This window comes from Gracilinanus agilis, chromosome 1, assembly GCF_016433145.1.
Source record: "Gracilinanus agilis isolate LMUSP501 chromosome 1, AgileGrace, whole genome shotgun sequence".
NCBI classification, from domain to species: Eukaryota; Metazoa; Chordata; class Mammalia; order Didelphimorphia; family Didelphidae; genus Gracilinanus; species Gracilinanus agilis.
Genome location: NC_058130.1, coordinates 92,029,030 through 92,056,784, shown reverse-complemented (window position 1 = coordinate 92,056,784; position 27,755 = coordinate 92,029,030). Strand labels below are relative to the sequence as shown.

General features: G+C 47.2%; 2 protein-coding genes across 2 annotated transcripts; both read right to left on the bottom strand.

Annotated features, from left to right (window-relative positions):
* Window positions 1-295: 295 nt before the first annotated feature.
* Window positions 296-24,873, bottom strand: LOC123247806 (laminin subunit beta-2-like). Its single transcript, XM_044676833.1, has 31 exons — window positions 24,778-24,873; window positions 22,475-22,651; window positions 22,121-22,235; window positions 21,871-21,944; window positions 21,246-21,434; window positions 21,080-21,143; window positions 18,949-19,154; window positions 18,629-18,749; window positions 18,346-18,534; window positions 18,018-18,197; window positions 17,374-17,486; window positions 14,906-14,985; window positions 14,625-14,781; window positions 14,085-14,234; window positions 13,713-13,871; window positions 13,504-13,625; window positions 13,256-13,376; window positions 10,606-10,798; window positions 9,800-9,943; window positions 9,466-9,697; window positions 9,155-9,318; window positions 6,697-6,936; window positions 6,310-6,530; window positions 3,607-3,614; window positions 3,149-3,245; window positions 2,445-2,725; window positions 2,203-2,249; window positions 1,753-1,994; window positions 1,186-1,353; window positions 910-1,048; window positions 296-303 (listed from the first exon to the last, which is right to left on the bottom strand). The coding sequence occupies exons 1-31, from the start codon at window positions 24,871-24,873 to the stop codon at window positions 296-298; spliced, it is 4,497 nt and encodes a 1,498-aa protein (XP_044532768.1).
* A 1,023-nt stretch (window positions 24,874-25,896) lies between these two features.
* Window positions 25,897-27,496, bottom strand: CCDC71 (coiled-coil domain containing 71). Its single transcript, XM_044656961.1, has one exon. The coding sequence runs from the start codon at window positions 27,494-27,496 to the stop codon at window positions 26,372-26,374; it is 1,125 nt and encodes a 374-aa protein (XP_044512896.1). The 3' UTR covers window positions 25,897-26,371.
* Window positions 27,497-27,755: the final 259 nt, after the last annotated feature.

The window sequence follows — 27,755 nt, the reverse complement described above, 5'->3', positions numbered from 1 at the left end:
GGGACTAAAATCAGGCCCACTGACATGGATTCTGATTCTTAAACCTCATTGGGAGAGGAGAGGAAAAAGGAGAGGAGAAGAGAACAGGCATTTTAAAGCACCTACTATGTGCTAAGCACTTTACAAACATTTCATTTGATCTTCACAACAACCCTTCGAGGTAGGTATTTTTATTACCTCCATTTTTATAACAAGGAACTGAGGTAAAGTTACTTGCCAAGAGTCTCACAGCTAGTAAATCTGCGAGGGTGAATTTGAACTCAGGTCTTCCTGACTCCAGGCCCTATGGCATCCCCTAGTTGGCTAGGGAAATGAGATAAGCAAAAGTTCCCATTTCTATAGTGCTCTAAGGTTTACAAAACACTTTCCTCAGAATAAAGTTCTCTAGGATGTTTCTAGATCTAAACCCTATGACCTATATCTGAGAATATATAGCAGATTACAATAACTATTTAACAGACAAGAAAACTGAGGCTCAGAAATGGAAATCAACTTATTTGAGGTCACATGACTACTAAGTACTGAGGACAGGATTCAAATCCATGTCTTCTGAACTCAACTAGTATTCTTTTTAGTTCAGCAACCCCCTTACCCCACCCCCATCCCCAAATGACCATAAATTCTGCTTTCCTGGGTGAGGGAAATCTGCACCTTCATGGGGATGAGGAGAGACAGAGCCCTCTCCCCACTCTAACTGTGACCCCTGGCACAAACCTTTAACTTCCTGGGAGCTCCTGCCACAACCCTGACTTGCCAACCTCACTCCTGACCTAGACTCTGCCTGAACCCTGATCGCAAAGGATAAATGTCTTTGACTGCTAAGCCTGAGGTCAGAGCTCTTCAATCTCCTGCTTGAGGGTCTGACTGGAGGGGAGGACATTATCTTATTCCCCTCACCCTTATCCTTACCTGTGAGGAAGGCCCGGATCCTCTGGATAGTGGCCAACGTGGAGGCAGTGCTGGCCCCATGCCATGTGGCTCGAGCTCGGCTCAGTGTTTCCTCAGCTTGTGAGTGGGCAGCCCCTGCCATGGTCCCAACCCGTTGTAGCTAGGGGAGTGGGATCAATTAGTGGGGCTGGTCCTTCTTAACTGTCTTGGCTCTACCCTCATTCCTCTGCAGAATCTCATCCCAGCCCATCTCTCCCACACTTCTAATTCTAGCCTCGTAATGTGGTTCTTCCTTACCCGTCGACGTAGCCGCCCCAGTCTGGTACTTGTGGTACCCAAAGCATGGGATGTGTTTTGAGCCGTCCTGAGCGCCCACAAGGAAGTGGGCAATGCTCCAGAACAAGAGGCTGGCCCACAGGGGGAGAGAGCACAGGCCCTCCCCACATCCCATGGTCCCCCACAGACCTGTGGACAGATACAAGGGGCCTAAAGCGGTATCTCTGGAATGCAAGACACAGTTATCCCAGAGATTCCTGGCCCCACAGTCACAGAATCCCAAGCACAGAATGTCCAGACTATAAGGGGATGGAGAGGCTATCTAGTTTACCTTAGTCATTTTATAGAGGAGGAAACTTAGGCCATGAGAATACAGGGGATGAAACTCACCCAAAATCGCAGAGGTAGGAAGGAAAGGACTCTTAAGTTCAGGCTCCTCTAAACCAGAAACCCTGTCTGTGATGTCTGAGTGCCACCCTACCCCTTACCCCACCCAAGATCTCTTTTCACTAGAGATCTTTCTTGACACCAGAACTCCCCAGCCCAAATATAAGACATCCTTATCATTCCCGTCCCAGAGGCTCTGACCTTGAGCTGGGCCAGGCTGGGGCTCAGGGCCCAGGAGGCATTCACAAGTGCCTGGAGCTGCTCCCCCCAGACAGCTGCTCTGCTGGGAGGCTTCATTTCTTGCAGCAGCCCCTCTGTTCTGTGCCGGACATTACGGGATTGGCTCAGGGCACTCTCTGTGTCTGTCAGGGCAGTCATGACTATGATACCAAACTCGGACTTCTGGGAGATGAGAACAGCCTTGGAGACCAGGGAAGCAGCATCTGGGGAAACAGGTCAGCATGTGAGGACCAGCTTCTTCACCAACAGTCTCCCCACAAGTGTCTCCAGCCTCCCTCTGGGCCATACCCTGAGCTCCCCGAGGGGCCTCCCTGAGCTGGGTGGCCAAGTGATTAAGATGTTCCATTTCTTGTGTCAGCTGGCCTATTCGGGCGTGCTGAGCTCTAGCCCAGGGACCACTCATAGCCATACTTCGCTCCACCCCTCGAAGTGCTCGACTCAGCATGGATACCTCCCTCCTAAAGAGAAAATGGACAGTCATTCAAGGATGAAGATTAATTCTTGACTCTGACAGACTAACCTTGGCATCAGAAGTTGCCAAAAGTTGCCAAAGTTGAACACTTGACTTCAAGATATGGCCTCTATAGACTGGACCCAATTCCCCAATTGGACCCTCCCTGTCCTTCTCCAAGCCACTGAGGTTGCTGTCTTGCCTGAGTCCATCCCGCTGTTTTGAAAGCTGCTGCAAGGGCCCCACCAGTGGGTAGGTGGACACCAAGATTCCTTGGACCTGTCCCAGGGCAGCCTCCAGGGACAGTAACCGCCCCCCACTGCTCCGGTCAGTGGCTGCCTCACTCAGGGCATCCCTCCCCTGAGCCAATGTGGCCAACCGCTGTTGGAGGAGACCTAGTCGGCTATCCCAGTGAGAGAAGCAGGTAGGGCAGGGCCGGCAGTGGGGGAAACTGCCCCGAGAACCCCGGGCACAGGCCTTGCACTGAGGGCCTGAGATACCATTGAGACATGAGCAGACCCCTGTCCTAGGGTGGCAATGCAGAGAGACTGAGCCCTGAGGGTCACAGGCACAGGCTGGGAAAAAACAAAGAAGTTGGGATCAGCAAGGGTAACTGATTTTCCTGGTCCCTGAATTCATCCAACCCTTCTCCCATATACTTTGCTTTTCTTAGGACTATAGGACGGAAGGTCCTTACAGATCTACCTAGTCTCTAACCTCTTTATTTTATAGATGAGATAAAAGACTCAGAAGAGAGTTGTCCAAGGCCAACAGCTAGTAAACAGCAAGAATGGGATTCAAACCCAGGGCCTTTATTGCTAAAACCAGACTCTATCCACCATACCAAGCTGCCTCCCCAATGTCCCTCTCACCCTTAGCTCACCCTCTGCAGACACTGCTCCTCACCTCTGCACTCCTTCTCTGGGTCCCCCCAGTACCCTTCTTGGCACTGTGAGCAGGTACGTCCTCCAAATCCTTCCTGGCATGGGCATTGACCAGTGACCTGTGGAGATAGGAGACCAATGGAAAGCCCAGTCCAAGTTATAAGAAACCCTTCACCAAGGACTCCTAGAAGGACAGAGACATAGTCTACATACACAAAAGTTCTCATCCAGTCTTTTGATTATTCCCTATAACTCCCTTCTCCTGACCAAGGCTGATCCTTCCCCAAGCTACTCTCTTTCTTCACAATTCAGTTCATCTCTACCCACCATCTCCTCCAAGGCCTTAGGCCCATGTTGGCAAACCTATGGCTTGTGTGCCAGATGGGGCTGCTCCCCTCCCCCTCTCCACATGCAAGCCTGAGGACATTTCTCCCATCACCCAAGCCTCTGCCCAGCAGCCCAATGGAAGCATTTCCTCACTTCCCCATCTGGAGGTAGGGTGGGAGAAAGGCTCACATATTGCATGAGGGTTACAGTTTGGGTACTCAGTCTCTAAAAGGTTCACCACCAATCTCTTAGGTCATAGATGATCTCCTCACTCACTCTCATATACCTTCAATCTTTCCCTGGCTCCTTTATCTCTGCCTACAAACATGTTTGGGTCTCCTCACTCCTAAACCAGACTTTCCTTAATTCAGATCCTGGCTTTGATACAAACCATGTAAATCACTTCTCCTCTCTGGGACTCAGGGCCCTTCTCTATAAAATTAGAAGATTCAATAATATAAAAGCTAAGGCCCTTTCTTGATCTAACCCTTATGAGCCTATGATCCCAGCATCTCAGAATTTGAGAGACAAAAAGGACCTTTAGCAGTCCAACCCACCTATGCCCTTCAAAGAATCTTCACTATAACATACCATATATATAATATATATACACACATAGATGATATTATATATAATATATATTTAAAACAATCTTATATATGATATATATATACACATACATATATATATATATAAACCATCATCTTGTGTTTTGCATGATAAAAGATGTATAACCCAGATCGAATTGTTTTGATTGTGCCAGCTCGCAGGGACGGGGAGGAGAAGATTTGGATTATGTAACTTCATAAAACTTATGTTAACTTCATAAAACTTATGTGGAAATTTGTTATTACATATAATAGGCAAAAATAAAGTATTTTTATTAAAATAAAACACATCATCTATACATTCATTTAAATAGCAATTAATTACTATGTGCCAGGCACTGTGCTAAGCACTTTAACTTCCTTTTGATACTCACAACAACCCTAGGAGGTAGGTGCTATTATTACTCCCATTTTACAAAAGGAAACCACGGCAAACAGGATGGAGTGTCTTGCTTAGGGTCACACAGCCAATTATGTGTCTGAGCCTGGATTTGGTCTTGGGTCCTCCCAACCCCAGGTCTGATGCTCTGTGCACTATGGTGCCACCTAGTGGCCTCAATATACATACAGCATATCTGACAAGCTAGCAGCCAGTTTCTGTAGAAGACTTCTGTGATGATGGAGAATTCAGCCCATTCCATTCTGAGACTGTTTTCATCATTCATTAAGAAAATTTTCCCTGACATTTGGTCTAAATTTCTCTCTCTATGAACTCCCCCTCCCCTGTCATCATTACTGCCTGGCACAATCTGGTCCACAATATCATGCTGTGAATGAGTGAGTTCATTCATCCTCCCAGAGGGGCACCTGGGAGCATACTGTGGCTCCTCCACACACTGGCTGAAATATTGTGAATCAGTCCTCACATTTCTCTGGGTCTTAATATTCCTCAGCAGCAAGATGAAGGGGGATGAACCTAAATTATCTCTTAAAGTCCTTCTAGCTCTTTTTATGAAAGGGGGGGGATGCTGCTTAATTTTTTTGCATAGCTCATCTTAGAGGGTAGCTGTGACTAAAGTAGAATGGAAACTACTTGAGGACAGAAAGAACCTGAGACTATCTATTACAATCTCTTTATTTTACAGAAAAGGAAACAGAGGCCCAGAAAGGGGAAGTCCCCTGGTTCTACAAGTACTACTCAGCAAAGCAAGGGTTGGGACCTAGATCATCTGACTCTGGATCCAGGGCTCATCTCCACTGTGCCACATAGCCTAGAAGTAACTTGTCTACTATCACACACCTGGCTAGTGCCAGAGCCAGGACTCGGGCTCAGAGTTCTTATTCCAGGTTCTAGGGCAGTGAGATGGTGCAGTGAGTAGAGTGCCAGGCCTAGGGTCAGGAAGACTCACCTTCCTGAGTTCAAATACGGCTTCAGAAATCTATTAGCTATGTGACTTTGGGCAAGTCTGTCAAAGTTTCTTCATCTGTAAAATGAATGTAAAACTAGAGAAGAAAATGGCAAACCACTCTACTATCTTTGCCAAGAAAACCCCCAAATGGGTCACAGGGAATCAGGTACAACTGAACAACTTGACAACAACATCCTGGGTCCCACTAAAACTCTAATTCACAGAAAGTTCAAGTATTATTATCTTTTTTACATATGAAGAAACTAAGGCCTAAGCTCAACAAGCTTTAAATAATGGCTCCCCAGGTGGCACTAGACACTAGGTCACAGAGTTAATAAGCCCAAATTTAAAACCAAATCTCCTGATTCCCAGGAGTTCATGTATTCTTTTATTTTAAACTCTTACCTTCTGTCTTAGAATTGACACTAAGTATCAAGTCTGGCACTCCATCCACTAAATCACCTGGCAGCCCCAGAGACCATGTATTCTTGACACTACACCATGCTGACAAAATGCCCACAACTTTCACTGCCACACATGCAGGACGTCTTGCTGGCTGTGATTTTAGGACTATTGGTCCAAACTCCATATTCTAACATTTGAGGTACTCCATGATCTGGCCATGACTTCTCAAACCTCTACTGCTCCCCTGTGTCCTCCCAGCCATCCCAGTGTCCTCCCTCTCCCCAGGCCCTCTTGCTCAGTCACCCATATACACAGCTGCAGGCAGACAGATAGTTGAACATACAAGCATGGACCCACCCAATCACACATCCATGCAGGCAAGCACTCAAACACATCCACAGACACAGTCACTGCCTCCCAGACAGGCAGTCACATGCAAACATCCACTCGAGCATGTGTGCATATATATGGACAAGCCTGAAGTATTCCCTTACTGGATGACAGGTGAGCTGCAGGGAGTGCTGGGCATGACAAGTGCAGGGCTCACAACCCCGGGGCCCTCCCAGGTTCCAGAACTGGGGAGCGCAGTGGTCGCAGAGCCGTCCTAGGACATGTGGGCGGCAGGGGCAGTGCCCACTGAGCCTATCACAGAAGCAGATGCCACTTCCAGGCAGGCACCGGGAAGGCACTGTGCCTTGTAGGTCACAGCTACAGCCTAGTGGGTAAAAAGAAATGGGAAATGTCAAGACTTAAAAGAGGAACTCAGCTTTGGCTAAGGAGGTCAAAGCTGGGGCAGGGACAGAAGGGCACAGGCAGAGATGGTGGGGTGGAAGACACCCATCATCTCTCTAAGAGCCTCCCTCCAGATCAACTCTACTCACGCCGGCAGCCTCGTGGTCGGAGGGCATTGCCAAAGTAGCCAGGCTGGCAGTGTGAACAGTGTGGCCCATGGGTGTGGTGTAAACAGCGCTGACAGTGCCCACTATGGGGGTCACAGGCCATGGGATCACTAGGATCGATGTTGTTGTTGCACTGGCAGGGTCGGCACAGTGACCCCCCTACTACTCCCTCTGGCCAAGGACGCCCAAAATAGCCAGCAGAGCAGCGGTCACAGCGAGGACCTGCAGAGAATGGAAAAACCCATTTCATCAACTCCTGTCCAGAGCTTAAGTAGATCTGGCAGAAGTCTGAGCTCTGTGTGACTGTGGGCAACCATCTTGATGCTATGACAAAAAAGATGAGATACCAGTTCTTGTACTCCTCTCACAGCAGTCGGGGGTTGGGGGGGGTAACATTCTGTAAATCTTCAAATGTCCCCAAGAAATAAGTGGCCAAGGGAAGAATCACAATCTATTAGTTCTATTAATATATGAGTGTGGAAGATAGCTCCAGATAACTAATAAAAAGAAAAATGAAAATGAAAATTCTAAGGTTCCCACTTTATGGCAAAGATGGATATAATCAACACTGGAGGGGCTCTGAGAAGTCAGGTATAATAACACTGTTGATGGGGATGTGAGATAGTCTATCCATGTTGGAAAACAAACTAGAATTATATGAAAAAAGTGACTCAACTATCCCTATCCTCCAACCCAATGATTCCACTACAGAGCACACATTCCATTGAAAAGAATGACAAAAAGAAAGTCTCTCTAGTTATAAAAATATTAACAGTAGCAACTAAATGGACACCCACAGAGAAAAGAATAGTCAAACACGCTGTTGTAGGTAAATATAATGGAATATACTATCACCCTGGAAAAACAATATGGGGAATTAAAAAAAAAAAAGAAGAGAGTTGTATGATGCTAATGCTTGGAAAAATAATCAGAATCAGGAAAGCAATACGAATCATGACTATTATACCATAAATGAAAAGAAAAGTAAGATAAAACTGAAAACACTGTATAATTCAAGACCCAGAAAAGGACTTCACTTCTCTCCTTTCATGGGACAAAGGGGTTTACAGTCTTGCATATACTATCAGATGTAGATAATGTGATGAAGAATTTTAACTGTTTTTCCCTTTTTTTTTTTTTTTTAAAACCCTTACCTTCCATCTTGGAGTCAATACTGTGTATTGGCTCCAAGACAGAAGAGTGGTAAGGGTAGGCAATGGGGGTCAAGTGATTTGCCCAGGGACACACAGCTGGGAAGTGTCTGAGGCCAGATTTGAACTTAGGACTTCCCATCTCCAGGCCTGGCTCTCAATCCACTGAGCTACCCAGCTGCCCCCTGTTTTTCCCTTTGACACAAGAGATAGCTTACTGTGGAAGGAGGAGAAAAAAGGAGAGTGTATCTGAAAATCCTTAGGATATAAAAACAAAATTCAATAATAAAACTTTTGAAAAGTCTTAATGATATAAAAAACCTCTAAGTGCTGTATAAATGTAAGCTATTTTTCTTGCCCTGTATAATTTATGTGAACAAGTCACTTCCCTTTTCCTGGGCCTCCATTTACCCTTCTGTAAAAATAAAGGGCTTGGACTAGTTAATCTTTAAGGTCTCCTCTTTTAGCTCTAAATCTGTCATCTTCAATCATTTCCTATTGCCACGTTTTGGTTTCCTCATTTTATAAACTGGAAACAATAACAGAACACTTGTGCTACCTAGTATATAGAGGATTATGGCAAGAACTGTTCCATGCAAACTAAAGCTGTTGGGAAGGGCCAGTGAGGTGGATCAGTGGATAGAGCCAAGCCTGAAGCCTGAAAGGTCCTGGGTTCAAATATGACCTTAGATACTTCCTAGCTGTATGACCCTGGGCAAGTCACTTAACCCCCATTGCCTAGCCCTTGCTGCTCTTCTGCCTTGGAACAAATACTTAGTATTGATTCTAAGATTGAAGGGAAGGGTTAAAAAAAAAAGGCTAGAAGGAGTTGCTATTATCAGCATCACCATCATCACTATAGCCACCAACATCAACATTATTATCAAAATAGTTATGACAAATTACCAAAGAAAAGACAGTTTTTTGTATTTCATTATAGTTTTGTCTTTGTGAAATGGTTCAGGTCTAGGACAACAGGTGCATGGTCTGTGCATGGATAGGAGCAACTGTGAAAAGAATCAGCATGATGTAGTGGGAAAAGTACATCTTTGGAATCCAGAGATCTGGCACTTACTAGTTATGTTACCTGGGGCAAGTAATTTTCTTTCTCTAATCCTCAATTTCCCCATCAATAAAATGGAGAAAAAATACTTCCAGGGTTGTTATAGGGAAAGTGCTTTGTAAACCCAAAGCTGCCATAGAAATAGAAATTAATATTATTGGGGGGGGAGTTGCTTATATGTTTGGATACTGGTTCTGTACCTTTAATGCCCACAGTTACCACTTACCTGCATAACCAGGAGCACAGACACACAGAATTCGTTCACCACTACCATCCGCCTGACAAGAGGTCCCATGGTAGTTACCAGAGCCTAGGAACCCAGGGCAGGGACAAGGTCGGCACTGCTGTCCTGAGCCCAGGACAGGGTCTCCATAATAACCATCCTGGCACCTGTGGGAATAGATCGTGGTGCTAATAACCAGGCTGTGTGCCACCTATCTCCACTCTCAACATTGCCCAGCAAGGCCTAAAGGTTTCCTGGGGGTGAGAGCTCTACCTTCTTGTTTAAATAAGATTTTAAGATGGGGCTTTACTCACCTTTCACAGTGACGCCCAGTGGTGGCATCCCCACAGGCGTGGCATACACCTGTGTGGGGGTGGCACTGCTCTGCATGCCCATTACATTCACATGGCTGGCACTGAGGGAAGCCCCATTGGCCAGGCAGGCATTGGTCACACCTTCGTCCTGTGATGCCTGGCTTGCATAAGCACTGTCCACTTATAGGATCACAAGCCAAACTGGTGGACCCCTCAGGAGAGCAACGACATTCTAAAGGAAACAGTGAAGGGTCAGGCTGGGTGAGAGAGGGGAGTCTGCCCCAATTCCATCTCCATGCCCAACCAGTGCTTAGCCTAATATCTCAGGCCTTACCACTGCAACCTGCTGGGCCAAAGCCATATGTCTGGAGCTCACACTGGTCACAGCGCTGGCCAATGACATGGGGTCGGCATGGGCACTGGCCACCCACACGGGCACACTCAGAGCTCAGAGAACCTTGTGGGTCGCATTCACAGGCTAGAGGTGGGAAGGTAATGTCTGGGTGAGGCAGAAACAATCTTTGGATCTAGCCCTAATAAAAGATACTTCCATTCATTTCCCTAGTCATCTTTTCATTCTTCTGTGACCATAGTCATTCTTTGGTCCTTTCCTCAACCCCCTAATTTCTCTTACCCTATCTCCCTATGCATAAGGTCACTTTTACAGTTATGTTTTTGTTTTGCTCCAGAAACAACCTGATGACTCCCACTGTCACTACCCTGGTCCCTTTAGTCAGGACCCAGTCAATTCCTTGGCATCTCTAAGGCAGGAAAATGGCTCAGTGGACAGAGGGCTGGCCTTGGAATCAGAAAGACTTGAGTTCAAATCCCATTTCAGACACTTCCTAGCTGTGTAACCCTGAGTGAGTCACTTACCCTCCCTCTCTGCCTCAGTTTCCATAACTAAAAATGGGGATAAAAATAGTACCTAATATAGTGTTGATAGGACCAAATGAAATACCATATAAACCATAATAAAAAGGCTAGCTATTATTATTCTCATCTCCTCCAAGCATTCCTTATCCATTCTCTCACTTTCTTTATTGACTCCATTGCTACTCTCCCAACCCCATGAGCCACCCTAATCCTGAGGACCCTTTACCCAACATTCTCCAGTCTCAATCACTCGGAGTCACTTACCCAAGCCACCACCATATAGTAAAGCAGAGATGCTACAGACCAAGCGGGCACAAGATTCTGATGGGGGCCCAAATGGAGGTGTTCTTGCAGCCTCAAGGCACTGAGTTTGACTGAGTTCTCTCAGGCGCCCTGATGCCCCAGGGTCCCCTCTTCTCAGGCCTGGAAGCTCCTCTACTCGAGGTAGGAGTACCAGCTATGGAGAAAAAGGGATCATTAGGAAAAGAGTAGTCTATGAGAACAGTGTTTGTCTATTCATGGGAACAGGGCAACTGGCCAGACCTTGATCCTAGCATTCTAGATTAAAGACAGAAGGCCTCTCTGAGAAATGAGAAAGAGCCTGGTGGCTTTCAGGTGGGTCACAGGAAATCTAAGAATCCCAAGAGACTTGGGAAGATGCACTAGCCTCAGCATTTTTTTTTTTTTTATTTCTTGACTCATCCACACCCATGGCTTCTATTCTCCCTTCTATGCAGATGATTCCCATATTTCTACTTTCAGACTTGGACTCTATATTCCAGCCAAACTGGACCAATCACTAGTGGCTCCTCAATCTCCACCTCCCTTCTCATGTCCATGAATCCACATATTCCTAGAACATCTGTCTTCATCCTGGCCCTTTCTTCTTTGAATCTCCAGTCTAGGTACTTCAAATTCAAATGTACTTACTACCTTCAATTTAACAATTTAAAGCAATCTCTCCCTCATCCAATTTTCTGGAGAATTTTATTTGGATCTTGCTTTGATCTGTTTTACATTTTCCCTAGACTTATATTTATTTAAGCATATGCTGAATCTCCCCAGTACTCTTTTCTTCTTCTTCACCCTTACCTTCTATCTCAGAATCATCAATACTAAGGATTGGTTCCAAGGCAGAAGAACACTAAGGATTTAAGCAACTGGGGTTGTGACTTGCCCAGGGTCAGATAGCTAAATAGTGTCCAACAGTTCACAGCTGAATCACAGGATCTTCCATCTTTAGGTGTGGCTTTCTATCCACTAAGCCACTTACCTGTCCCCTCTCCTTTCTTTTTACTCCTTGTATACCCAGTGCAAAGTAGAAAGCTTTGCATGTAGTAGGTACTTGGTAACTTAAGAATTAAATTGATTCTCCACCTAGATGTGTCTTTGACCTTAAACTCAATTTGTTCAAAAGTGAACTGGTCATTTTCCAACCCAAACCTGCTCTTCCACCCAGCCTCCCTATTTCAGTTGAGGGAATCACCCTGGCTTTTTTCATCTAAACTCAAACGCTCGGAGTACTTACTGATTCATCATTCTCCATCATCCCCCACAACCAATCAGTTTTTCCTAAGTCTTAACCTTAAGGTTCTTTTCAATGGCAAGCCATCAACCTGTGACTCAAGGGTTCAAGGGCTCCCTTTCTTCCTTTGCAGAGACTACAGGGGAGCTCAGAAACATATCATTCTGACATAAAAACTGATAAGCCATCTCATCCCAACTCCTCAATACTGCCATTGCTCAATATGAAAGGTAAGATTTAGGATTTAGAACAGAAGCCAACTCTCTGCTATGAAGACCCAGCTAAAAAGCCCAGTCTTAACTCAGATTGACTCCTCTCCTTTCCTCTGGCTCACTCTCACCTCATTTCCCCTTTCTCATCTCCCACTCACAGACTTATTTTTCCTATTTCACAGCCACATACAAATCAGGGGCTCCCCAAGACACTGTCATAAACGCCAGTCACTCATTCCAACTGTAATTCTCCACTTTACAAATATGCTCATTCTATGTACATATTCTTAGCATCTTCTCGGATTTCTCACTGTTTCTTCAATAGGTCTGAAGAGTGATTGACAGCTACAGACAAGTATCTAGGTCTGCAGGGAAGGCTCAGAGAGAGATGTCTGCCTTTTTATCAATAAGCCCAGGGCTGAAAAGTACTTTCCTATTCATCCCTTCTTCTCAAAATGCAGGGAAGCCATCATTCTAGTCTAGGTCCTCCCTGCCTCTTTCTGGATAATTACAAAAGCCTCCTAACTGGCCTCCCTGCCTACAGTCACTCTATTCTCAGATTCATCAAAACAGATATCCAAAGCACAAGTCAGACCTTGTCACTGATCAAGAATTTTATGTGACTTACTCTGACTCTTAGGTAAGCCCGAACTCCCCATCCTGGAACTCAGTGCCCTTGTATTAACTCCCCAGCATCTCTCTCTTGCCCCATCCTAAGCTTATTTCTGCCTGCTCTCCTTAATCTCCTATCCAGAATGTTACCTCCCTTCTTATCTTCAAATCCTAGCTGTCCTGTATGGCCCAAATGAGAGGCAGCACAGTAGAATACAAAGTATACAAGAGTCAGAGGATTTGGAAGAAATCCCAGCACTGATACTAAAAACCTGACTGGGCCTCAGTTTCCAGTAAAATGAGAAGGTTGGACTACATGACCTTGGAAGTCCCTTCCAGCGCTGGATCTGTGAGTCTATACTTGCTATAAATAAATCCTTGTCTGATAGCCCGGCTCCCACAGGGCCTTCCTTCAATTGTCACCTCTGTGTGGGAGACCTCAAAACTGCTAACTGTGCTCTGAACCCAATACTGGGAACAGTGGAGCTCAGAGGAAGTCTTGTAGAATGAAGAGAAATGTTAGAGATCCTAAAATATTGGGAGGCAGGGGTCTCAAAAGGCTCACTGAGTCTAGCAGAATGGTTCCCCCGGGGAGGCCCCGTGCACTTGTCACTCGCTGAAGTCTCAAGGTCACCATGTATCTGGTTCCAGGTTCAAAGCAGAAGGGTCTAGACAGAACCACAGCTCTAGGGAGGAAAAGGAATGTTAATGCAAGGCTGATGTCTATTTTCACCCTTTCAGTTCTTTGATACTTAGTGTCTTCCATATTTGCATTCATCAAATTTTCTAGATCCCCCTTGACTGAATTCATACCTATGCCTGGGAGGTAGGGCCACCTGGTAGAGCTGCTCTGAGGGCAACACATTGGCACAACGGGTGCTGCTGGGCAGAGAGTAGGCTCGTACACTGACAAGGGCCTCCCAGTCCTCAGGGGCCTGAAAGTGTCAAAGGGCCAAGGGTCAAAGAGATTCCCTCGCTATTTCCCCAGCTCCTCCAGCACCCCAACAGTCCCTGGGCCTGACCTGAGCTTCATAACGTAGCACGATATCATATTCCATGGCTCGTGGCACTGGAGGGGCCTGGAGCATGAGACCAGCCCTGTTTTCAATCCTGGCAAACCCAGAGCCTGTCCAGGATGAGGCATGAGGGGCCCTGTCCCAAGGCCTAGGCTCCACAGCAGCCTAGGAATGAGACAGAAATAACATGTCTCCCTCTAAACTGTGAGGTCTCAAGGGGAAAATATGGCTCTCTTTGCTTTATCTCCCCACAGACTGGGAGCTCCCCAAGAGCAGAGCTTAGGTTTTTTCTTTTCCTATTACCCTAGGAAGCTCCCTTAGTACATTCTTGTCCTGCAACCTTCTCTCATCCCCAGAGCTTTCCCATCAACTATTCACCTTGGATAGTTGGTGGCTCTGACGTCCACGACGAGTAACAGGGAGAGGGCAGGGGATGCTACGTTGTCGTCGGAGTCGGGGTCTGAGCCTCTTCAGCATGGGTCCTGTTGTTGGCAGGCAGTTGGGGGTGGCATCAAGGAAAAGGGATCCCTGAAGGATAGCAGGGCTAAAGGTCCAGGTCTCCTCTTATTTGTATACATCACTGCCAGAGTTGCTTCTATCTCTTTTGTCCAGCTACTACTCCAAAATACCAACAACCTCACCTCTTTACCCTCTTTTCAAATTCTCCCATTCCTGAGCTCAGAGCCTCACAAAACCTCTAAGCCAGTGGAGTCTTCCAACGGCACCTGGGAGTCTATACAAGAACAGGAATTACTTCTACAACATCCTGATGGGTGGCCATTCATCTGGAGACTTTCTACGGTGAGAAACTCATTGTCTTTTATTCAAGATCCTCATCCAAAAAGCCCTCTCTGATTGATCCTTTCCTCTGCCATCTCTCCCTCTCTCAGGTCCAACATTTGGAGCTCATATACTCACAGGTAGCCGTGGGTCAAAGGGCTTGAGCCTCTGCCCAAGCTCTGCCTCAGCTATGGCTTGGTCCAGGGCTGCACAGAAGTAACCAGACTGAAGCTCAAGGCAGTTCCGGCCTTGTAGGTGAGGGCGGCAAGGACAAAGGCCTTCCCCTGACGAACACCTAGTGACCCGTGTAGTGGAAAGGGAAAGAGTGAATCTACCATTGCTGGCCCTGGCACTGCCTATAATCCCCCCTTCCTCTAGCTTATAGGCTCTTGGCCAAACCCTATTGACCAAGTCCCCACCTGTTGCTATAGGCTCCTCCAAAATCACAATCACAAGGCCGGCAACCAGTAAAGTCATTGCTTAGTCCCCAGAATTCTGGCTGCAGGGAGAAAGGAGGGGAAGAATCATAAATTATTTGACTGAGATTTCTGAAAGAGTTAAAAGTTTACAAAGAACTAGCCCTACAACATCCCCTCCAAGTAGAAAATACGGTTATGAGTATCCCCATTTTATAGACAAGGACACTGTGGCTCAGGGAAGTTAGATGATTTGCACAGGACATCCAAAGTCAAAACTGGACCTCCTGTCTCTAAACCTAAGAATTTGGCACCAAATACACCATGCTGTCTCCTCTCTGGGAGCCAGGGAGCAAGGTCTATAAGTCTGAAGATGATCAGGGATCAGCAGTTTTGACATCAGAGGGTGATACTCAGAGGTTGCTAATTCAGAAAAATCTTGTGAAGTTTTCTGTCTAAATTTGTCAATAAAAAATGTCTATTTTGGGGGTAGCTGAGTAGCTCAGTGGATTGAGAATTAGGCCTAGAGGCAGGAGGTCCTAGGTTCAAATCTGGCCTCAGACACGTCTCAGCTGTGTGACCCTGGGCAAGTTACTTGACCCCCATTGCCTAGCCCTTACCATTCTTCTGCCTTAGAACCAGTACACAGTATTGATTCCAAGACGGAAGGTAAGGGTTTTAAAAAAAAGTCTATTTCCATGCAAAGCTATAAGTAAAGTAAAGCAACCAGGGCTTTTTCCCATGGTGCCCACATGGCAGAGAGCATACTTTCATCCTATAGCAGTTCAAAGATCACCATCCCTGCCACCATCACTTGCCACTGCTGTGGGCTTCTTCCCTATGTTTCTCTCCCAGCCCCTATGGGAGCACTAGACTGACTTATTCCAACCTACTACAAATTACTCCAAAAATCCAGTCCCTCTGGAAGAGGCTATAAAAATAATGAGACTGAAGGTCTATGAGAACTGTTATAGGTAATTTTAAACATGATCTCAAGCTAACAGACACAAAGCTGTGTTGTGATAAGTGCTGCTAGTTCTTTGGGAGAGTAAGGGATGATCAGGAGAAAAACAGATAGAATGCCTTATTGGCACTGGTTGTGCAAGGTGGAAGAGAGAAGACTCCAAGGCATCGGCAGAAGCAGAAAGGCCATCTAGCTGATCCAGAGACAAGAGATAAATAAGGTCCTTTGAGCAGTCTTCTAATTAGTCAGTCCCTGTCTGTGATAGAGACAGAGAGAATCAGGCCTAGGAGTAGTGACTGATTTCCTAGAACCAGCCAATGTCAATTAGCCTCTCAAAGGGAAGAGCCTTAAAAATTATCTTGAACAACCCCTTGGTTTACTCATGGAGAATCCATAGTTCTTTCCCAACCAAGTGCTCAAGATCACGAGTAAGACTCAAAAGTAAGTGTTCAGAGTAATTTTTAAAAGAGTAAAATTGGCATCCATTGGAGATGGGAGATCATAGGTTCAAATCCTGGATCTCCTTATGTGACAAAGGCCAAATTATGCACCCTTTCTGGGCCTCAGTTTCCTTATCAATAGAATGAGGGGGGTAGGACTCAGTGATCTCCAAATCTCTTCCAATTCAAAGTGATAAGATCTCCTAATCAGGTCTGAGTTAATCCAGTGTTAGATTAAAAGATGATTAGTGATAATAGTACTGATGATACCTTAAATTTCACTTCCTTAAAATACTTGTTCATCTTTCAGCAAATTTTCCAATAAAACGATCTACACGGAAAATATTTTTAAAATAGTAATTGGGAAAATAAACTAACCTAGAAGCAGTGTGGTTTAGCAGAAAGAATGCTAGATTTGGAAGCAAGAAATCTGGTTTGTAAACCTGTTTCTTCCACAAACTAGCCATGTGACCTTGGCTAAGTCCCCTCTCTGAGTGGATTTTGTATTCTGTATGATAATAATTCACAGGAAGGCATCCTACTGCCACTTGGGAAGACAAGGTGTCTTGGGGAAAAAAACTGAAGCTTATATAGAACCTTAAAAATCATCTGCTTAAAAGGATACTCAGAGTGCAGAATAAAGAATTTCAGATCTGGAAGGAATATAAGAACAGAAGACATCATATATCAGAGCTAAAAGGAACCCAAAAACATGAATGCAGAATGTCAGAGGACCCACAGGGATTGCTGGGTACAACCTTCTCATTTGTATAGATAAGAAAGCTTACACTTAGAAGTAAACTGACTTAGAGACATAGCAGAAAAGCTTCATTTGTGTTGAATTTTCGAGAATAAACTTTAAAAGCTATTACAAAAGTGAATGTAACAGTGTTGAGTTAGTACATATGGTTAAGGGTTTAAGGGTCTTGTGGACAAGGAGTATGGCTCAGAGTTCAGTGCTGAAGGTCAAAGACAGGATTCTAGGTTGGGAATTAGGTAATTAGGTTTTAGGAAGGACCAGGATCAGAACGGAAAAAAAAGAATCTGAGGTCAAGGTAAGAGCTCACCAGGCACTGGTGACAGTTCTGACCAGTGACAAAACGCTTACAATAGCAGTCACCACTGATGGGGTCACAGGGGGTGTCACCTGGAACTGTGCCCCGTGGATCACACCTGCAAGCTAAGGAAGCAAAGAGGGTGTCAAAAGGTTATAGAAAGGATGGTCTGGAGAAAAACTGAGGAGGGGAGGGTTAGAGACAGTCAATAAATTAGGCTCAATCATAGTGACCTGGACTGGGAAGGAGTTCCCAGAGAGCCTTTAAATCCAGCTAGTCGTCGTGACTAGGTATTCAAGTTTTGGGACTCTGGGAGTCAGGAAATTATGGAAACCTGGGTCAACCATTATGAAACCCTGGGCTAGGGGCCACTCACACAGGATCTCTTGGGTCAAATTGTTCTCAGACCAGAGACTGAGTGTCATGCATTGATAGTTTTTGGGGTCATGGGGTCCAAGAGTCTTGAGTTGTGTAATTAGGGGTATAAGAGATATAGAGGTTGGGGCTTCCTAAATTTTTAGGGTCATGTTTTGGAGTTCTCAGGGTAAAGGGTCAAAAGACAGCTTTGGGCTCCATCAGGCTAAGGCTATCATGACCAGGTATTCTGAGTTGAGGGTTTTAGGATCCACAGTCATGGAGAATCCAAGGTCACTCACATAAACAACCTTCAGGCAGTGCTGGGCTCAGGCCATAGTAACCAGGACGACAGGTATCACAGCGTGGGCCCCACACGTGGGCTTTGCAACGACACTGTCCAGAGAGGAGTCCCAGGACCTCATCTGTGTGTGTGTCACAGAGACCCCCATCCAAGGTGCCTGAAGGGTCACAGTCACATGCTGGGGACATAGGAACAGATTTGGAATAAGGGGTCAAATATCATAGTCAGAAATTATGGGTGGAGCCAGAGGTTAGGACTGGGTATGAGTGTCAAATATCAGAGTCAGGTTCATGGTTGGAGTCAGGACTCAGCATCAAGGGACTCACGTTTACAGGTATTTGGGGATCGGGGGTCTTCACGGGGGTCCCGGTGGTAGAAGGGTCGGCAAATCTCACAGTGCCTCCCAGCTGTGTGGTGCTGACATGCATCACACACACCTCCACTCACATTGCCTGAGGCCACAAAAACAGCCATGTCAAAGTGGCAACTCCTGGCATGCTGGTGGCATTCACACTCTGGAGAAAAAGAAAGGGAAATTAGTGGGTTGGGAGATCCTCAGGGAATACTGAGTAGGCATATAGATTATGGAAGACAACAAGCAACACATACTCTGGCAGGCATGAGGATTCCCAGGCTCAGCTGGGTGCCAGGGTTGGTCATGGTGAAGGTCCTGGCAGAGCTCACAGTGGGGTCCAGCTGTCCGGTGCTGACACACACAAAGCCCATGTACCTATAAATGGTAGAGCTGTTGAGGCTTTGGAAACACTAAGACACACTAACAGGAATCTGAATTCCATGAAGACCCTGGGTATCCAACTCCCAGGGAGACTCCAGAGACTCAGTCCTCAGGAAGAAACTCTCCTCCCCCCACCACACACAGTAAACTCCTCCTTTATCTCTGACTCTCCCTGATCTCAGACTTCACTCACCATGCCATCCACACTTGGTGGGGCACCAGGAGCAGGTGCACATTCAGAGGCATGTCCATGGCATAGGCAGCTTCCTCGGACCACAAGCTCATACAAGGCATAGTAGTAGTGAGGCCCATGGCGGTGGCCCCAGCCCCCCAGGGGCCCATCTCCCAACGTGTGTAGTTTGGAGAAATTCACCCTCAGGTTGGTAACTCGAAGCAACTCTGGGGAAAGTGGGGTAGTGAAGGTGGGTGGGATGGAGACATCAGTCTGGACATCCCCACCTCATCATGGTCTGTGGGGTGCAAAGGAAGTATCTGTCACAGAATATTCTCCTGGTCTTCTACCACTGCTGGACATCTCCATGTCAATATCTCACCAGCACTTCAAACTTAAAATAACCCATATTTAAGTAATCAACTTTCCCATGAAACCTGATTTTTCTCATGACCATCCTCCCACTTATTTCTTATTCAGACTTGAAATATCATTTGGAACAATCTTTTAGTCTTCTTCTCTCTCACATCCCCCCCCCCCCAGTCAATCCAACCAGTCGCCAAGTCTTGTTCATACTGTATCCACAACTCTTGCTAACCTCCTCATTCTGCTACCTTAGTTCAAGTACCTATTATTCTATGTAACACGGACTATTTCAATAGCTTCCTAGTCTCCTTGCCTCCAGTTTCTCTCCCTTCATCCCCCTCCCCTTCTCTATTGCTTCTGTCTGTCTCTCTCTCCCCCCTTCTCTGTTTCTCCTAGTCTCTCTCCTTCTGTCTCTTCAGATCTTTCTCTCTGTCTCTCTGACTCCCCAACCCATCTTTCTCTCCTATCCTATTCTCTCCAACCTATCCTTCAGACATATACCAAAATAATTCAGAGGTGTGACTATGTACCCCCTTGTTCAGAAATTTTCAATGACTCTTCACTACCAACAGGATAAGGTCCAAACTCCTTAGTCAAGTATTTAAGACCATTCACAATCTAAACAGAGATAAGGAGTATGAATATTAGCATCCCTATTTTGTAACTGGAAAGGCAGCCTGTTGTAGTAGAGAACTGGCCTCAAAGCCAAGAAGACATGAGTTCAAGTCCTGTCTCTGACATACTGACTCACATATCCGACCATATAACCCTGACTGGTCTCTTAACCATAACTTGTTATTGGATATAGAACAAATGGCAGAGCTGGGACCTGACAGGGCCTTTCCTACCCTATGCTCCAATCAAGTCCACCTCCCCCCCTCCCCAATACATTCAGCTCAGTCCAGCCTCCCGTTCTTTGTTCACTCTTCCTTGCCCACAATGCTTATCTTGGCTCCTCCTACGGTAGGCCTAACTGAATCATACCAATAGATCATTCCAAGCACAGCTTAATCCCTTTGTTAACCCCTCAGCTTCTCACCACACTTTGCCTGCCGCCATGTTCTTTCCCCATCACTCCACATTCTTGCTAACCAGCCCAGCCCTGTCACTTGCTATTCCCAGAATTGTATACTATCTATTCCTAAGGTAATATGGTACATTGGCAAGGGTATTGGATCCAAGCTGGACTTCCAGCTTTGCCATTAATTAGTTCCAAGCTAATTCCTGTTACCTCTCAATTCCTGTTTCCTCCTTTATGGGGTTTAGAGTAAATAGTCTCTAACAACCCATCCCCTCCAGTTCTAAAAATCAATGAATCCACATGCCTAATCTTTCTGTGAAGGCACCACTATGTACCCTTATTTAGAAGCTGTTAATAGTTTTCTGAGAAACAATTAAGATGTTCAGAGAAGGAAAAGATGAGGCCCCTTTAAGAAATATGCTCAGCTTGCTCTATCATTTCATTAGATGCCTTTGCTTTAGGGAAGAAAGAAAAAAATATACTGTGTCAAAAACATTGTAAAATGCTAATGCCTGGAGGGAAGCATTGATTGAGGGAAAGCAGCTACGGAATGATGTTGTTGTCAAGGAAACCTCTTTCAGACTAGATGGCTCTGACTTGATTCATGCTCCTCTAAGGGAGGTCACAAGGAACTACAGGGGGCACTCACCCTGGGCCTCAGCATCTGTGGGGGTAGGGAGTCTCAAAGTATGAGAGGTGTGGGGAAGAGTCTCAGGGGTAGAGGTACCTAAGGTTTATGGCCTGGGCATCAGAAAGGTCGCTTACCTTGGATCTCTGGACTATAGGGATCTGCCACAGGAATAGCTGGGTCCAGAACTTTAAAAATTACCTGATAAGGGCAAGAAATAGGACCTGAAATTCTGACCACTGAACTCTAGCCCTTGACAACCTCCACCCATTTCTCATCCTTCCTTTCTACAAGAGGACTGACCTCACCCTGACTTGATGGTTCAATGTTTGAGTATCGCTGATCACAAACGAGGTCACTGACTTTGTGGCCAGGTGTAAGGGGTACCCCAGGGAAGAGGCCAGAGCAGTTGTGAGCAAAGTATCGGTAAACTCGCCAGGAATGACCTCCATCTGCTGAACGCTCAATGAGTAGACCAGCTGGGCGAAAAGTCTGGGGGGAAAGTGTATCAGAGTGAGGGGCACAGGCTGAATGAATAAGGTGTTTCTATGGTTGGAAGTCACTACAGGGTCAGAGGTTAGGAAGTAACTGGACTTGGAGGCACAGGACAAAGAATCACCAAGGTTAGGACCCTTGGAATGGGAAATAATAGCTAACATGTATGAGCCAAGGATTGTGCTAAGTATTTGCTTTACAATTATTATCTCATTTGATCATCATAACAACAGTGGGAGGTAAACATTATTATCTCCAGTTTGAGGAAACTGGGCCAATCAGGGGTGAAGTGACTTGCCTAGGGTTACATAGCTAATGTGCATCTGAAGCCATTTTTCTGACTCCAGACCCGTCACCCTATCCATAGGGGTCAAGATTCACATGAGAAAAAAACACAATGGCATCTAAAACTAGAGGGGTATACGTTCAGTACCTTGAAGGTCATGATAAGGTGGGTAAAGTAGAACTCGCCTTCCAAGTCCAGCTGGATACTGACATTTTCCACACCTTGAACCAACAGGGACCTAGTCAGAACTACCCTGTTACCTATCCCATAACTCTACTGAGAGCCCAGCTCTTGACCCCATTGCCTCACATGCTTTTCATTCCTGACTCCCCCACCCCTTTCCTCTTCTTTCCCCTTTCCTTCTTCCACTGCCACCTGAAATGCCTCATCCCCTCACCACTCTCTGCCTGCCACCATGTTCTTTCCCCATCAGGTCCACTTAAGGAGATCACATTCTTGATTCTATGGCCTCCCTGGCCCCTTGAGTCACAGAAGAAGCACTTCTCAGAGTCCTGGATAGAAGAAGATGGGGGTCAGGGTCCACAGTTTCCCTTCATCAAACCCCCTAAGTTCACTCCCCCTCCCAAGAGAAAACTCCCCAGGATCTCCTGTGGAAACTTCTCACCCCTGTTCTTCCACCCTCAAAGTTCTGGACCCATTATCCTCAAGGGTCTCTTAGAAGACTTTGGTCCTTCTCCCTCTGGGAGTCATACCTCATTCTTAAGGGCTGCTAGCAAAGAAAAATACACACCTGCAAGTGGCTAACAATGCAGTAGGGCTCAGGCCCACTCAAACCACAGGTGGATGAGGCATGGAGACTCTGGCTCCTGCCTACAACTAGATTGCCAGTGGGAGGGTAACAGCTTCCTCCAGAGCAGCCAGGTCGGGGCAGAAGGTCAGGCACTTCATGGGTACAGGCATAGTTTATCTGTACTGAGGACCAGAGGGGAGGCAGAGCCCTAAACAGAAATTCCAAGGACCATCCCCCCAGGGAATACAACACCCCACATAAGGGACAAACAACCCACCCACTTCTGACTTCCTCCCGGCCCATCCTCTTTACTTAGCAGCAGCAGGATGAAGCAGTGGCCAGCTTGGTTTGTGGCTGAGAGATGGGGAGTATCGGTTATCCAGTACAGATGGCTCAGGCTCCCTGCTCCCCTGCTAGGCCTGGGGGGAAGGAGTGAGGGAAGTTTCTCCATACTACCTAATTCCTAGGCTCCTCTAGGAGATGGGTGGTAGAAAAAGACCACCACCAGGCAGTCTCCTTTCAACCCAACCTTTTCCCCACCCACCTCAATTCACATCTTGGAGACCAGTAAGGAGAAGTGGGGTAAGCAGAGAACACAAGGCAGAGGAGACAAACAAGACTTACCGCTATACCAGACTCCCCAGCCCAACCCTAATCCAGGCTGTTCCCCAGCACTGCAAACTCCTTCACACCTCTTGAGGCCAACAAAGATCCAGAGGTAGGGGAAAAGACTTACTCTACTCATCCCTGGGCTTGAACAGGTGGGGGCAGAGTGCTAAACCACCCCCCCCACTCTGAGTCCACTTTCTTTCCATCCCCCCATACCATACTCACATTTTGGAGCCCACCACTGTCAGATCCTAAAGTATATTTGTGTAGATCTATAGAGGATGAGACTGCAGACACCAGTGTTGGTCAAGGCAGGTGCTGGAGGCTTCTCACACTCTGCCACTCCCCATCACCCCGCCCCAGCCCTTTGGGTTGAAAGGAGCAAATTCTCATTCAAATTAACCCCCTCCCCATCCAGCCCGGGAAAGCAGCGTCTCCAGGCACCTCTGGGGAATGTCATTCAGAGCTCGGGGCCCAGGGGAGGGGAGGGAAGCTGAACAGTAAAGAGGTCTGGGGCCAGACAAGGGTATAGGAGCCAGGGAAATTCTTAAACCCTCTCTTGGAAAGAGCTAGTGTCTAGGTGGAGATGGGAGGAAGAGGGGGAGAGTGTCAGAAAAATAGAGAAAGGGCTAGAGTATTTTTGCCTTAGATTCACTGAAACTTTCCCCTATGACCCAAAAGTTAGCACATGCAGTAGACCTTGCAAAACAATCTATGACACCCCCTCCCCCATTTCTCTGGGTGCCTCTAATGGGTCAATCCAAGGGGATTCGCCCGCCATTCTTCCAGGGAGAAAGAGAAATAAGGGCCTCTCATCTTTCTCCTAAAATCTTCCAGCTTTAAGTAGTCCCAGAAGATAAACTGAAGGGAATATTCCTAAATTCTCCACGTCTGCATTCTTACTTCTTACCTCCATCAGGGGTGGTCCCACCCTATACCCCAACCTTCAATCCCCTCAGATGCCAGCTCCTCACTGGGAAGGTCTGGGGGAAAAAGGACTCAGACACAGATGCAGAGGATGAAGCACCATTTACTGAGGACAGCAGAACAAGTGGCCTGCAAGTGGTCAATAATTCCCATTTAACTTAAAACACCAGTGAGACCCCAGACCTCAGGGGCCTGAGGGCCTTCCCCTGAAGTCAGTTGCACTCTTCACAGGCCACAACTGCATACCGAACATCACAGATCCGCATCCGTGGAGACGTCACAAACAAACCAATGAACACGCAGCAGGGATAAGGGTCTGGTCCTTGAGTTTCCCAAAGTCACAAAGGACACCAACCAGGAAAGGAATGGTAACCTGCCTTCTAGGCTCCACCCCCACCATGGCCACTATGGACTCTGAGGGACCCATAGATAGCAGAGGGCAAGGACAGGGTGGATGACTTGAGGGCAGGATGAAGGGAGAAGGGGACACTGTTTGGATTCAAATTTGAGGGGGGGAGTGCCAGCTCAGCCCCCCATCTGAGAGTCTGGGGTCCAGCTGGGAAATACTTTCTGTTGCCAAGGAGGTGACTAAACCTTTCAGTCATTACCCTAGTCTCCCCAACTTGTATGAATGTGAAGCTAGTGGAGAACTTCTCCCACAGGCCCCAAACCCAGAAGCTTTCTTTGCAGCCATCATTGCCTGATTGGCGCCAGAGGCCAACCTGGAAACAGAATACTCCCCTAACTGGGAAGGGGCATGGCTTGACCTGGCTCAATCGCTTCCGGCTCTGTTCCACAGGCCCACAATGGGGTCTGAGGTGGATTAAGGCCTCAAAGTCTTGGTCCTGAGACACAATGACCATTGGTCCTCCAGGCCACTCCTGCCTCCAACTATCCTTTTGTTCCCAGTGGGAAGAGACAGAACAGATCTCTTCCCACTCTCCCCTCTCCCTCAACACACACTCTCAGGGCCAAGACTCTAGAGTAGTTGAAAGGAGGGGAGGAGGAGACCAGATTCTTGGGAAGGATGAAGGGAAAGGGGGGGTGGGGGTGGGTGGGAAGGCTGGGGCTAGATAGCCACAATTCCTCAAGGTCTAGCTGCAGGGATTTAGAGATAAGGCCCTGGGGGGGAAAAGTAGCAGCCAGGAGGGAAACAGCAGCCCTGAGGAAAGGCCTTGAAGCTCTGGATGGTTGCCCACAGACTCATGGTGTGCAAGGATGGGAGACAAGGAGTCACTGTCTGGTTCTGTCCCCAGGGAAAAAGTAGACCAAAAAAAAAAAAAATTCCTCTTTTCTTCTCTTGGCAGAGATAGCAGCTCAAGGGTCACAACCTTATACTTACTCACCTGGCAGGCTCCCCTAGGATCTTACAGAAAGAATGGCCTGGCCACCTGATTCTCTTTTTTGCTCACAAGGCTCAAGCCCAGGTAGTCTCAGGACAGGAGGAATGGGCTGGTCTCTGCCCAAATCTACCCAGAGAAGCAAACTCCAAGAAGGCAGACACCCATAAACACCCAAAGGAAGTTAGAACAAATCCCAAACATTGTATCACCTGCCAGTTTACAAGCTGGCTCCCTCTGCTGCACCCCCAACAGCACTTAGGAAATGCCTCACTGAGATCAATGGACTCGAGGTGATGGTCACCAGGTAGGCAGGCAACAGACCTGTCCCCTGGCACTAATGTAGAAGGAAAGAGCCAGGGCTGTCAATGAATCTGTTCCTGAAATCAATCCACTTGCCACTCTTTCAGTGGCAAGAACTTTCCTAGAAGCATGGAGAGGACCCAAAACAAGAGGAATTGTAGATGCATTCTGAAAAGAGGGAAGAAACCCCAAGTTCTGAGCTTGATGGAAGAGACAGAGCCTGGGGTGGGGGTAAAGGGGGCATATAAAGATATAAAACTTGATCAAAATGAAATCAGTAAACATAGAGCTTGGAAAATAACAAATCACAGTGCATCACGTCATGACAAAACTGCCTCCCCCAAGGGTTTGGGGAAGGTCTGTTGGGGTGAGGCCATAAGTGGCTCTTTGAGAGCAGGTAGTAAGACCCTGCTCTTTCCCTTAGGATGGGGGAGGCATCTCCCTGCATTTCTGAATGTGGCTCAGAGCTCATTAGGCAGTCCCAGGGGGTCTGGTGGCCAGAGCCTGAAACAGGAATGGAGCAAGCTGCCCAGAGTCTGCAGGTATCAGCTAACACTGTCACCCAACACCCCTGCTGCTCCAGCCACCGACAGGAGAATCAAAGTCTCTCACTCCCCCTTTCCACAGGGGAGGGTGGATGAGTGGAAGGGAGGGGGGCAGTGGTGTGTGAACTGGCTGGGTCAGAGGGAAATGGGCCCTGGACTGGACCTTGAGTCAATCAGGGGACAGAGTGGGGCAGTGGCTGGATACGGATCACTGGAGACAAATTGACTCTCAGGATCTTCTGTGCTCTCTGCCGCACCTCCTCATCAGAGAATCGCTTATTCACTTTGATGACCCGGAACTTCAGGAGGTTTGGTGAGCTTGGCACTAGCCTAGCTTTGCTTAGTCCAGGCCCCAACTTGCTCTTCTTCTTGGCTGGGGTCTCTTTAGCCTCCTCTGCCCTTTTCCTCTTTGGCCCTGTGGCTTCTGGATGGCTGCCTCTGCCACCTCTACAGGCAGTCCTGGCCCCTCTCTTGGAAGTCTTCACTTGGGTCACCTTCTTTCGACGCCTACCGTTTAGGATGCCTGAGGCCTTGCAGGCATTGCTCTCCCGAAGGACACCACCACTGGGACCCCGACGGCCACCCTTTGGGAGGGCAGCCCGGTCTGGTGCTTTCCGGATCAAACACCGGTGCCCTTTGTTAGTGGTTTTGTTAGGAGCTGATTGCCGGGATCTCCCTGAGCCTTTCAGCAGCTTAAGGTCTGAATTTGAGATCCCCAGAGGCTTGTACTTGGAGTTTAAACAGGATGCTGTAGCCTTTAAAGGGACCAAGGCTTCTAGAACAACAGAGAGCCGCATAGCCGGGTATACCCCAGGGTACATGTGGGTGGGGAAGCCCACAGATGAGTTCTTGCCACCGCCTGAGCCTGACTGTTTCAGGGAGTTCAACAAAAGGTTGGTGGAGCTGGTTTTGATTATTGGGGAACTAGAGACTTTAGAAGACCTCCCCAAGATGGTCCCTGGAACAGCCAGCAAACTCCTGGAAGTGGTTCTGGGAACGTCCGAGGGCAGTGGTTTGGCCTGAGTCGCAGGGCCAACGTGGTGTTTGGTTTGGCTGGGGGGGTCGGCTGTGCAGGAGCTATAGCCATACACATCCTTGCTCCTAAGGATAGTGGGCTGATAGCCCTCCTCCCGGAGACCTTGGAGAAAGGCCACAAGTTGGGCCTCTGTGTCACTGAGGTCCTTGGACATGGGGTTGAAGACCAGGAGTGCTTCCTCCAAGGCTTTCTGTCCTGCAGAGGAGATTCTGGACCATGAATGGACAGCTTTCTCCTCCACATTATCCACCTCCACATTCATGGCATTAGGCTGTGAAGAGCTGTCCAGGGCCCATAAACCAGTGCTTGACACCTCAAAGAAAAAGAGGAAGCCCAATTAAGGACAACACAATCACCCTTAGTGTAGCCTTCAGAAAGGATGTCTTCAGAGGATAATTCATTTTAAACATGTATTAAGTGTCTATCATGTGCTAGGCTCAGCCCTAGGGATAGAAAGATGAAAACTGATACAGGCCCTGCCCTTGAGGAGCTTACATTCTTGACAGGGGAGGGCTGGGGAG

Coding starts and splice junctions, on each gene's coding strand:
- LOC123247806 (XM_044676833.1), bottom strand. CDS start 24,873: ATGGTCATTGTGTCTCAGGACCAAGACTTTGAGGCCTTAATCCACCTC. Junction 6,937..9,154: donor CTGTGCTCCTGGTTATGCAG/GTAAGTGGTAAC, acceptor CATTCTCTGCAG/GTCCTCGCTGTGACCGCTGC. Junction 1,354..1,752: donor CCAGCCTGGCCCAGCTCAAG/GTCAGAGCCTCT, acceptor ATCTGTCCACAG/GTCTGTGGGGGACCATGGGA.
- CCDC71 (XM_044656961.1), bottom strand. CDS start 27,496: ATGAATGTGGAGGTGGATAATGTGGAGGAGAAAGCTGTCCATTCATGG.